The 13,395-nt window shown below is 36.7% G+C and overlaps 1 protein-coding gene across 8 annotated transcripts in view; it reads right to left on the bottom strand.

Annotated features, from left to right (window-relative positions):
* Positions 1-13,395, bottom strand: part of grik4 (glutamate receptor, ionotropic, kainate 4) — a 647,232-nt gene that overhangs the window by 55,087 nt on the left and 578,750 nt on the right. For all 8 annotated transcript variants that reach the window (XM_073923686.1, XM_073923682.1, XM_073923683.1 and 5 more), the window contains one exon: positions 2,057-2,260. In XM_073923686.1, coding sequence (XP_073779787.1) covers positions 2,057-2,260 — 204 coding nt within the window. The remainder of the gene's footprint in view (positions 1-2,056; positions 2,261-13,395) is intronic.

Raw genomic sequence — 13,395 nt, 5'->3', positions numbered from 1 at the left:
CATTTCAATCCCTGATTAATAAAGGGACCAAGTCGAAGTGAATAAATGAATGAACATAAATATTTATTGAGAATAATTTCATCAAATTGTAATGATTTCTATAGACTATATTGAATTAATCAAATAAAACTGCATTGTAGTGAATACTTTAGATAAAACACTCCAATTAAAGCAGCAAAATATTCTGGAAACATTAAGGGATTTTAGGAAAATATAACATATCTTAAGCTAATATAACAAAGGTAAAAAAAGATACCTTTCTTTTTCAGTCATATTCTTTGTCATATTCTTTATACTTTGGTACATGTCATATTATTTCAAAACATTAAGCTCATAACATGCTTTTGTTGCAGAAGTGTAAATCATTCCTTGCATCTCTGTTATAAACAGCATTTGTCAGTTGAGCTAAATACCACTTGAAAAGCAGCTTCTGTGCCACCTCTGCAGTGCAATGATGTTGACACTGATTTCATTTGACTGGCAACAACCACATAATGTGAATGAATTTACATGAATGGGGACACATTCAGATACAACAAACTCAGCAGGTTAAAAAAGTTGCACTCATAAAGGTAAAGAATTCTCTAGTAAAATCAGAAATAAAGTCAGAAAGAATATTTTGCCCTTACAGAATCACACATTATTACAGTACTTAAAAATGTTTTGTTTTAGACTACAACATACATCTCAAACTCAATTCCTTGAGGGCCGCAGCTCTGCTCCAACCCTGATCAAACACAGTTGATCTGAGTAATGAAGGTGCTCATGCCACTTTTGAACCCCACGATTATTTGGATCAGCTGTGTTTGATCAGGGTTGGAGCAAAACTGTGCAGAGCTGCGGCCCTCCAGGAATTGAGTTTGATACTTATGCTTTACAATAACACTCTCTACAGTACAGTATAGTATAGTATAGTATAGTATAGTATAGTATAGTATAGTATAGTATAGTATAGTATAGTATAGTATAGTAGGGGTGTCCAAACTCTGTCCTTGAGGGCTGGTGTCCTGCATAGCTCCAACTTCCTTTAGAACACTTCCTTGGAAGTTTCTAGTATACCTAGAAAAACAGAGTTTGGACATCCCTGCCTTAAGGTGCGGTCACACTGGACTTTTCTCCCCATAGACTTCCATTCATACGCACGCGAATGCATCAGACTGGAAAAGCAAGGTCGTGCATCAAATTTCGCAGTTCACTGCATTGCAAAGTTCAAGCTTGGTAAACTCTGGCCTGCAAAATCGCATCACTTGACTGCATGAGACCAATTGAGGATCAACACATGACCTTTCTGTACAGAAATTTTAAATATGAGCTAATCGCTCACTTTTTTAAGTGTCTAATTATCTTGTTTTTTCTGCCCTTTTTCACAGCACCATACGACAGAATTTCGCAAGCTAAAACTCTAGTGAGACCGCAGCTTTGGATCAAATTATAATTTTGCTTACAGCTAAATTTTATACCTTTCCCTAAAATTATAGTCTTTAAAACTATACTTTTTATATTAATCAAGATATTTGATCTGCCCAAGAAAAAAATGACATTCACTCAAAGGTAAAATATTGTTTTTATAGATCATCAATTAATCGAAATACTTTGGTTCAACTTCAAAATCAAAGTAAAATTGTACTTTGGACTACTCTATAAAAACTACACATATAGGCTATGCTATTGCTTGTTATTTGTTCAAGATTTGAGGTAAACTATCTGCTGGTGCTTTTAGTATGGCAATAAATACTACGGAGGATGGTAATCAAACTCACATTAGAAATACATAAAACTGAATAGCACATAAGCAGTACTCTTTTTCATGTGGTCACATGACATTAAAAATGCTGGTTTAAATACTACTTTGAGAAAAACAAATGCTTTTAATTTCTCCTAGGGGGTTAGTTTTTTTTGCATTATCACTTAATCCAATATAAAATGTACTTTGAATGACCGACACGGTACTAATTTCAGTCTAGTAAAGTAAAGTATTTAATTTGGCTTTGAAGACGTTGATATCATATGACAGCTGATAACTGTAATGTGTAGTTAATCGATTGATGCCACTCACCCTGCTGATGAGCTCTCCCACCATCCCTGTCCAGGTACCGTTAGCTCCCGGCACCCCATACACACCATCCCCGACTAGCCGAATACGGTACTTGAACTTCAAGATGTCCGCCAGCTCCTTTAGCATGTCCACACAGAAGCCCTCATAGCGATCGTTCCCTTCAAGCTCCTGGTGATTGGCTCTCAACATTACATACGGGTTCTCCTGTAAACACAGCACTGGCGTCAGAGATTAACTCACACATTTCAGCACACTTCTATATCAAAAGGCAAAAACTTTTGTGTGACAGATGAAAGTCGAAAAAGTTGAAAAAAAAAATGGAATATCATTTCCATTTCATATTTTCTACACAGCAAACCTGTTGCTTCCTGGGAAATTGCTGCAAAGGATCAGAAATAAGAAATGGTTGCTACAAACAGGGAAGACACTGTTAAAAAAAGTTTCCCTTTAAAATAAATTACTTTGACAACAATCTGCTGTACTAATAGAGAAGACTTCAGATCCTGGTCTGTTTTTATGTTACTTTGACGGTTAGGTTTAGGATTGTGGTAGCGGTTATTAAAGTACAACTTAATAAATAATATAAACAATTCTCGGTAATTTCCGGCCACAGCCATATGTGATCTATAGATGATTAACCATGTTGATGGATAACTGCCTTCTGAGCCTACCAATAGGTGCAGAAAGCTCCTACTGGCCCATACAGCTGATCACTACTGATAATGCCCATTCAATTGAGTGATAACATTCGAATCGGCTGATTTGTCACATTCATAAAGCAGAAGTGTCACATCTATAACAAAGCATTTTCCTCATCATTCCAAAATTGTAAAATGAAATACAACCAAAAATCCAACCGTTATCCTTTTAATAAGCATTATTTATTTTAGGTTGTGCAGTTTAATTCACAGAATTTCTACAAAGTATGTTGTATACTGTGAACTCGCACACTTTTTTTTTTCATCAAATCCATAACGCAAGTTTATTTTCCTCATTTAAAATCTAAAAAATGTTTTGAGATAGATATTTTTCTGACCCCATAACTTTGTGGTTAGGTGTTTTGGATGTTTTGATATGATGTGATATTAACACATACTTTCTCTGTAAATGCACGTTTTGAATTTTGACTGCAAATGTCACATCCATAAAGCTGAAATTGCTCAATTTCAGTGTCAATAAATGTTTTTAGAAACAAAGCAGACAGAACAGCGATAATAGATAGAGCATATTAATATTAGAAAGTATTTCTTCTAATTAAAATTGATAGAAAAAAAGTGTTAATAGAAGACCATTTTGTTTAACCAGACAGATTAGAAATTGAGTGTGTTAGCAACTTCATTGTTGTTTTGCCTGAGCTTTAAATGTGAGGTGTGAGACTTTTTTTATCAATGGCTTCAGCCGTTTATTCTGATGTATTTTAAAAGTCTGAGGATGTGCTAAAATGCCCAGTTCAGACATGAGGGTTTGTGACTAATGCAAGCACGCCAAAAGACAAAGTTCCTAATTTACAGTTTGTGTTCTCAACCTGCTCAAAGCCTGAGCAGATTTATTAGACAATCTGTGTTCAAAACAAAGCCTTTGTAAACATTTCAGCCACGATTCGTTCAATAAGCACTCGCCGTCCCCTCTGCCATACATTGATGCACAGATGTTTTGTTGGTATGCATGGCGGTGAAGTGTGTTACTCTCATTTTTCATTCACTTTGCATAAATTGAACAAAACATTGTCACCTTGGACATAAACAGTCACTTCAGAATGCAACCAGCCATGTAAAAGCTTTTCAAAATCACTTTTTGTTATATATATAAAAAAAAAATCACTTTGCCTGATGTGTTGCATCAGGACAGACACTAAAATGGCTCTGTTGTACTTAAGATTTGCTTAGCGTAGACTGGTCGGCTGGAGAGAGTGTTTCATTTTCACTAGTAAACCTGACTCGCTCCACTCCGATGCTTTGAGTGGCAATCTGAAGAGCTGAGGAGACTTTTCAGTCTTTTGCATTGCCATGGCAACACTTTCTTCATTTTTCTTTTCTTTTTTTTACCTGCCTGTCTGATCCTGCATCCTTGATTTCTGATGTGCCCAGTGGCTACGCTCCAGCTGGCCTGAGTCTAGAAGCAGCTGGGTCTTGCGGCCTGTCAGACGAGGTGGGACGTCAATGGACATGTTCCGACACTTCAAATAAACCTGAACCCTATTAATACGAGCCGCTCATATGCATCCAAATAACACGATAACAATCCTTTCACCTCATTTGTATGTCCATAAAAGCGGCACGCTGTATTTGCAGATGGATGTGCGCACCTTGGACCCGTCGGAGCAAACAGCGAAATCCCATATTGCCATGGCACAAAGAGGAACAGCTTTGGCCCAGAGTCTGACACTCTATAAATGCAAATCCTTCCATTTTGTTCATTAACTCGTTGAATCATCCACGCATGTTACCGTCATGCCCCGCACTGACACCGCTGCGGTGGTTATGCAGAAAAGCACAATATAAATGCAAATTCTCATCGCTTACAGCCTGCTGGAGGCACTCAAGTATTGCAGCCGGACACTTTCTTTCAAACTAGGCCTATTAAAGAGCTGCATTTCATGGGCCAGTTGCGTATTAGGCAGACCGTTTTGAAGAAAAGATGAAAGCTAATAAACAAACCTTCTGGATTCAATTAATAAGTCTACACATTGGGCGAGAGAAGTCATTGACGGCTTTGGGCCATTACGTGTTGGACATAATGGCCAACTAGCCTCTGGTCTGATTAATGATTAAGTCAAAGAAAGAGGAGTGATTACATATTTATATTTAATAATCCATTAAAAGCTGAATCTATGAAAAGATGGAAAAAAAGTGTGCACACAAGGCCAGGCATGGCATATCACTGTCAGAATTGGAAATAGAGATCTTGTACTAGTTAGTAATGAAACTTTGGCAGGTTTTATTATGAATAAAACTTTAAAAGCATTGTTATTGTTCACCACAATAAACCATTTCCTACACTAAACATAGTTTAACCATGGTGATTGCGGAGAAACTGTGGTTACACAAATGGTAATCAATCAGCTAAAAAACAAATTATAACACTTCTACTACTGTATAATAAAACGGTTAATTTGTATTATATGATTGAGACAATCATATAATTTTACAAAACAAATGTTCAGATGAAACACTTCTCATTCAGGATGTTTTGAGTGATTGTTACGACTTCTTGATGTTAGACTAGGGACTGAAGTAAGTATCATTTATATTGTGACAATTTTGTGTAATATGGGAAAAGAAGAAAACCATGCATCAACCAAAATACTGCCAAAAAGAGAATAGTTTATTATACAAAGTAGATAAAAGATAAAGATAAACAGAAAATAGTAATAATAAAGAAAAATATAGGTGACAACAAATAACCACAAAAGGAAAATTAAACAATTTGTAATAACAAAACAATCTAAAAACAATAAACCCAGCAGAGGAAGATGATAAAAGTGGCACTGATAGAAAAGAAAATAATAAAACCAAAAATCAAACTAACTCAGTATAGCCCTTTTACCTAACTGAAAACAAAATAATCGAAAGCATGTCTTACCTACTCTGATCTCAATCAAACAGAAAAATACAAAGCCAGCGCTCACTCTTAATCCTGGTGTGTCTATACTAACTGCTCAGCCTAGCGAAGCCTTTACCATTACATTTTACATGCTAAATAAGTCACAGCTATGATTTTAACATGACATCACAAAGCTAAACAAAAAATGTAACCTCTTTTATTTTGTTTTTAAGTCTTGTTTGCCAGCAATCACATTTCCAAAATTAACAGTTAACAAGCTTATACTACCTGATAAACATCTTGTCGTCAATCCAAATAATAATTTGACTTCTAGTTGATCATCTGGAAAAGTGGCAGAAGAATCATCTATTAAACTGCATCCCAATCATCACAAATACTGTAGAATACCTGTTGGAACCAGCAAGGGCCAAAGGTTCTCACAGAAATCAGTCAAGTTTGGTGAAGGTTTGTTACATTCAGTATGGGGGCATGCGAGAGATCTGCAGAGTGAATGGCAACATCAACAGCCTGAGTTATCAAGACATTTGTGCTGCCCATTACATTACTAACCACAGGAGAGGGAAATTTCTTCAGCAGTATCGCGCTGCTTCTCATACTTTAGCCTCCACATAAAAGTTCCTGAAAGCAAAGAAGGTCAAGGTGCTCCAGGATTGGCCAGTCCATACACCAGACATGACCTTTATTGAGCATGTATGAGGTAAGTTGAAGGAGGAGGTATTGTAGATGAATCCAAAGAATCTGGATGAATCAGAGTCCAGCATGAATCCTAGCTGCCATTCTAGCTGACTTTATAAAAAGTTACTTAAGTCAATGCAGAGATCTGTTGATGCAGTCCTCCAAGCTCATAGGAATCGTACACAGTATACATTTTTCCCACTGCACCCTGACTTTATATTCTATACTGTACATTATTTCTGTTAAGTGACAAGACGTGTCTCAGCAAAGCCAGATCTTACTGTCCTAATTAAATAATGAAAAATCAAGGCATGATCATATTTTATTTTAGTAAAATAAGCGTAATCTTGAGGCCTTTGCCTTGCATATAAGCCACTTCTGATACCAAATGATCATCTAGAAGTCAAGTTATTTTTGTTGTACCTAAAACTTGGATAAGTGACGAGACTTTTGTCAGGTAGTGTATAGCAAGGTAAACTTCCGAGTCACTTATAGCAACTACAATACTAAAATTAAATGCTTTTCTTATTGTGTTTTCAGGTCATTTTCAGTAAGCAAGCTAAATCAGTCTGAACCACAGCCTAATTGTGGTGTTTGTAGTAGAAATGTGGTAATACAAATAGTAATCAATACACCAAAATCCTTGAGTAATAATTTTACTGTAATACACCCATGGTTAAATTTCATTAGAGTAGACTTCTAGATTACATGAGATGTCATATTATTAAGCTCCAGACTGGACAAATTATACAAGATAGTATTCAGTAAACATGCAAAGGCTTTGCTTAGCTTTCAAATTAATCACAACTCCATATAACAATGCTAAAATTAAAACAGTTAGCTTTTCAGTCATCCTTCAGTTAGCAAAGCCTTTAAAAAATTATGTATAATTATTGCAGAGACTAAATATGAGCAATATCTCAAATTAATTGAATTCTTTTTGTTTTCATTAGCCAGTCGCCTCCTGACTGATGATGGAAAATGGAGCCACTTTACACATTTACATTTAATAACCTATTATTAGCCAAGCCTATGGAAAGGGGGAGGAAGCAATCGAGGAAGAGGAGAGAGGTTAACTGTGAACACACAGGACCGGTCCTGGCGTATCGCCATCAATCTTAGGAATGGAGCTCAGGCATCAATCAACTGAGTGAGTGCTGTTATCAGGCCAAGCAATCCTCTCTTCCGAGCTCGAATGCTTCCATAAAATCTGCGGGTCACATCAGAGAAAGAAACTTTCCGTTTAATAGCGCAGACAGTGAGATTAAGGGCACTTTGAGTGTCAAGTCTGCCAAATGCAACATTCCTCACCAGTCTGGGATCGGCAGCAGATTTGATTCTATTTGTTTTCTTGGAGGGCTGTCAGCTGATGAAATCCATTTTACAAATATAGCATGGCGGCAGTCTGGTTTGGTGCATTTGGAAAACAAACACATTAAAGTCAATCTTACTTGGAATCAAATCTCCAAGCTTTTTTGCTCGGAAGGTGAAGAAAAATTGGATTTGTGTGTTAGCATTTCTCAGACATTCCCAAAAAAGCCGGAGCGAGCCTGGTCACTGAATGGTGCAGCACTCCTTGTTTGATACATTTATGACTGCTGTGATTTTTTTATGTCTTTCAGGGGGTGAATGGGACCGAAGATGCTCCAGACAGAAACAGCGGTCGAAGAATTGGCCACAGAGGCAGCATATTACATGAAGATAGCGCCTCACATTTTATATTTATGAACATTTCCAATTGCCGTGCGAATAAAGGCCATCTTGAACACAATAAAAGCGGTCTGTCCACTGAGTACGGCGTGTCTGAGGTTTCATCATGAAATTGTCTCCGCAATCGTATCTCTCTGTGTTTTCAGAAAGAGCACTTTATCGCCATCATTGATTGCAGTGAGCGTGAATTCAGCTGCCGAATCTGACGACTCTCTTCGTTCAGAAGATGCAGTGATACACTATCCATTCCATATCATATCACTGAGCTGATATTGCAGCCATACAGATTAATAATGCTTCACTATTCCCTCTCTTTCTTAGATAGACTCTTAGGCACAGTTTGGTACAGCTTCCTGACTTTTCTCAGGGACTCAATTCAAGCACTATGTAGAGAAAATCGCAGATAGCATCACATAAAGACGACTTTATAGAGTGAACGAAAAGTGAACCCAGTTTCATAGGCAAAACAATATTTATTTGAGCTTAGACAAGAAAAGAGGCCTGGTGACAGTTTATCTGTGAAAAACAGGAAAGCATATCAAGCTCACAAGGGATGACAGCAAACAAAGGTTGAAAACGTATTAAACAAAAACAAAGCCTTAACAATATCTTGAATTTGCTCATACTGTGTTCTTTTAGTGTTTGAGTCAATAAGGCAATTGTGCAAATCAGGTATTTACTGTGTGATGCAAGCATAATAAACCTTAGTACATGATTGAGTATGTAAAAAGAAGCATCTGGATTACCACACAGCAAAATCCCACAACTGTGAATTCACCTCTGGCCTCAATGGTCTGTGGCTGGCCAAACACCAACAGTTTTGAACATATGACGACTGCATGGGAGACTGTGGCCAATTATAGCACACCAAATCACAAACTTTGCACCTTCTTTTCTCACATAAATCCACCAGAGCCTGCTGTCAACTGACTGACTGACCGATTGACCGATCCACCCTTCTCCTTCCCAAAATCCAACCAATAGTGTTTTCAAAAGCACCGATTGAACACACCCACCCACCTATTTCCCTAAACCCAACTGACAATGTTTTCAAAAGCAGTCTAAAAAAAGCCCTCACCTGATTTTTACCACGTTTTCAGATTTTACCTCATTCTCACAGTTTTTTACTTGTTTATTTTACTTTTTGGATTTTTTTTTTCCTTACCCGCTTTCCGAATCCGTTTGAACCCTGTCGTCTAGATCAACTACTCTCTGGGTCTCAAGTACGCCGATGAACATGGCAAGCTAACTGGACAAACTGGTAACAATGGGAAAGCCCATAAAGATGGTATGCAGCCATACGTACTTCTGGCTATATACCTAGTGATCTCCAGAAATGTATATAGGGATTTGTTCTCAGAGTGAGCCTCTGTTGTTAGTATCTGCTTTTATAATTGAATTTTTATGAAAAAAAAAATGAAGTTTGGTTGAAATAATGTTTCATTGTCATTCAGAATAGCACATTTTAATTAAAATATAATCAATGTAACAAATAATATTTGTGCAAAAATGAAATAATATACTGTACTTTTTCAGACCAATGATTAAACTAAATTTAAAAAATAAAATTCTTCTTCGTCTTGCTGAAAAAAGGTAAACCTAGTGGTTTGAAGGATAATATCATTACCATTTATTCTTTCATTTTCCTTTGGTTAGTTCCTGATTCATCAGGGGTCACCACAGTGGAATGAACTGCCAACTATTCTGGCATATGTTTTATTCAGTGGATGCCCTTGCAGCCGCAACCCAGTACTGGCAAACAACCATACACTCTCACATTCACACACACACTCACACTCACACACACACACACACACACACACACACACACACACACACACACACACACTTTTTTTTTCTAATTACCGAAGGAATCCCACGCAAACAATAGGAGAACATGCAAACTCCACACAGAGATGCCAAATGACCCAGCCAGGACTCAAATTAGCATGTTTCTTGCTGTGAGGTGACAGTGCTAACCACTGAGCCAACATACCACCCTATCATTAACAATACAATAACAATATAAGTCTACAGTAACATTTAAAATAAAAATAATTCATTTTTGTGGCTGCACTGTTAATATGTTTTTAATGAGTCTTTCAGGATGTCTTCAGTTGATTCCTATTATAAACATGACCAGCAAGTGTTATTTTAGATATATAAACCATCGTCACGCTGAATGACATTTTGGTCTGTTGGGAGATCATTAAAATAAAGTGTTATCAGTAGGCAGACCATCCATTAATACTTTAATGACAATGTTGTTGCAAAGTTATTCACAGGACTATCAAATTAAAGTATCACCCTCATTATTTAAAATTATTATCATGTTGGTCTCTCTGAGATGTTTGATTTAAAACCAGTATGAACTTAGTAATCAAAATTTCCCTGATGGTATAAACGTACACTACCACCAAAAGAGGTATTGCTGTGGCACAGGTTCTCAGTAAATTCGTCCCTTAATATTATTGTATTTTGGGAGTTGACAAGAACATAGAGCTTTGTGCCTTCCTGATTACAGTACATTTATCAAGCGGTAAAAATGCCCCTTCCTACATATTGTTGATAAAAGCCTGAAGCAAGGACTGGTGGGACAACATTGTCCTGCACCATTTAACAACCCATGAGTAGGCTAATTTTAGAAAGAGACACTTAATGACTTATTACGCTCTGTTCATAAACAAAAGCTCATTCAGTGAGACACACATAATATCCTGTATCTTTGCACATGCACAAAACATTCCAAGTTTAGTTTACCAGTAGATCAAGGTTTACCTACACCGAAAAAAAAAGATTCATTAGTTTTATTTTTTTATTTTTTATGTAAAGTGGTTGCAAACAATTTATATTGGCTGGATTTAAACAAACAAGTTAAATTTAGTAATCAATTTAATTTCATTGTTTGAATTCAGCCCATATAAACTGTTTGCAACCACTTAACCGTAAAAAAGTAAATCCTATGGATACTTTTTTTCAGTGCAGATTAAACCACCCCATACAAGTCGACTGAAGTTTCAATTGGATTTAGCCAATTATTTCTGATTGATGTGTTATACTTAGTTGTGGCTTTTTTTCGAGCTATGCTACTTTAACAAAGTGTTATGCTATCCAGCTACTTAAGTCTTACACAAGACCCATTCATTTAAACTTCATCAGCCTAATTTGTTTTGAACTTATAAATGATAGCTTTTTAAATGTAATAATCCTACTAACATTATAAGTGAACTCCAGGAAACATAAAATAATTCATGACCCATTTAAAATCACATTATTCCTCGCAGCTAAAAGAATTATTACCATCTAAAGGTCAGAAATTATTCAGCATTATTAATAGGTATTAAAAGAGCAATATTATTCTGAGAAGTTCTCTAGTATAAGTGAGGTAAAGTGGCTTACAATTCTATTCCACTGCATGTTTTTTTACTAAGTTAGTCTGTAGTCTAGTAGAGTAATACTGTATATCACATTTTAATATGTATTAATATTTGATTCATTCATTTATTAGTTCGTTTATTCATTCGTTCATTCATTCGTTCATTCATTCATTCATGCAATCATTCATGCATTCATTCATAGTCTCTATCTCAGAGGTTGCCATAGCAGAATGAACCACCAACTATTCCACCTCATGTTTTACGCAGCAGATTCCCTTACAGCCGCAACCCAGTACTGAGAAACACCTACACACACACACACACACACACACACACACACACACACACACACACACACACACACACACACACACACACACACACACTATGGACAAGTTAGTTTATTCAATTCACCTATAGCGCATGTCTTTGGACTGTGGAGGAAACCCTGAGGATATCCACGCAAACACGGGGAGAACATGCAAATTCCACACAGAAATGCCAACTGGTCCACCCGGGACTCAAACCAGAGACCTTCTGTGTATAATTTCTTTGAATTGAAGGCAGAATTAATTTTTTTGAACAGTCAGTATAATTCAGTAAAAGTAATCATGTAATGTGGGTCTTGCTTTAAAGATGTTTACTTAAAAGTGGCTGTTAATTCAGAAATTAAATATACTTTTGAACACAGAAGATTGAAACATCACATTTTTTAAAAAAGTTACACATGCACTGTCAAAATATTTTTAAATTGGCAGCTTTTTGCACTTTGTGATTCATGTTTTTAGTTTTCCCCATTGATTTATGCTTTTGAATTGCATTATAGAATCTTGGTCTTTATTCCAACAACTTTTTAAGATTGAAAAGTTTGAAAAAGTGACTTTTATTGACATTTTTAATAATTTTTCAAGAGTTCACACTTAGTAATTGCTTGACGCTATTAGCAGGTTTGACATGCTAATGAGAGAACCCTGAGTTCGGAGATAATTGAGCCCCTGGCTCCCGCCTGATCAATTATCATGTAAGGGTGTCTGTGATCAGGAAGGTTTTGAGAGCGCCCCTTGGTAAAGGAGGAAAAGAAAGCAACCCAGGCTCATTCTGATTACGTACCCCAGTATACATTTCTGGACAGCACAAAATATGTTCCAGGAGCTACGTTTTTTTGCAGTTTTGTTTTCATGAATCCGTTAGAGGCCGCTGTGTATGCTTTTTCAGATCTCAAATTTCTCTTGCAAGTGCCATTCGTGTCTGCTGTTTTCACATTAATCCACCCCAGGCTGCTGTCGACTGACTGACTGACCAACTAACTGATACGATACCCACACATTCCCCCTTCCCTAAACCCAGATAATAGTGTTTCAAAAAGCTCAGATTGACCCGCCCACCCCCTTCCCTAAACCCAGCCACAGTGTTTTAAAAAGCAATCCAGAAAAAGAAAAGCCCTTGCCTGATTTTTACCATGGTTTTAAATTTTTACCACAATTTCACCTAGTTATTTACCTGTTTATTTTATTTTTTAGCTTTTGTTTTTGTTTTATATGCTTTCTGGAACCGTTCTTCACAGGACAACGCCCTTCGTCGCAGTCATCTCCACTCTGCATCTCAAGTCCACCGACGTATGTGTGGAGCTACAGTAGGTGAGAGTTCAAAGTGGCTATTAACGCCGCGGCTGGTACCGCCGCCGTTTGAAATAGGTGCCGCTCTGTTTTTAGTGTATGACCGCAGTTTGTGAATAAGCCGCCAGAGGGCGCAAAGGGACGGGATGCGAACGGACAGAAATAGATCATACAGCTACTGTGCTTGTAAATGATATTAAACAATAAGTCAAAGCATTATAATTCCTTCATTAATCATTTAAAATTTGTTAACACGCTTTATTGTAAACTTTTTAAGTGCAAAGAGGATTCGTTTTGGAAAATAGAATTGAAGAAGTAAAAGACAACTAAAATGAAAGCACAAACATTTAGTACAAATAAGTAGTCTTAAATAAATAAATAAATAAATAAATAAATA

The sequence above is a fragment of the Danio rerio genome, chromosome 15 (genome assembly GCF_049306965.1).
Source record: "Danio rerio strain Tuebingen ecotype United States chromosome 15, GRCz12tu, whole genome shotgun sequence".
In the NCBI taxonomy this organism is placed as follows: Eukaryota; Metazoa; Chordata; class Actinopteri; order Cypriniformes; family Danionidae; genus Danio; species Danio rerio.
Note: the sequence above shows the minus strand (reverse complement) of the source record. Positions and strands in the feature narration are given on the sequence as shown.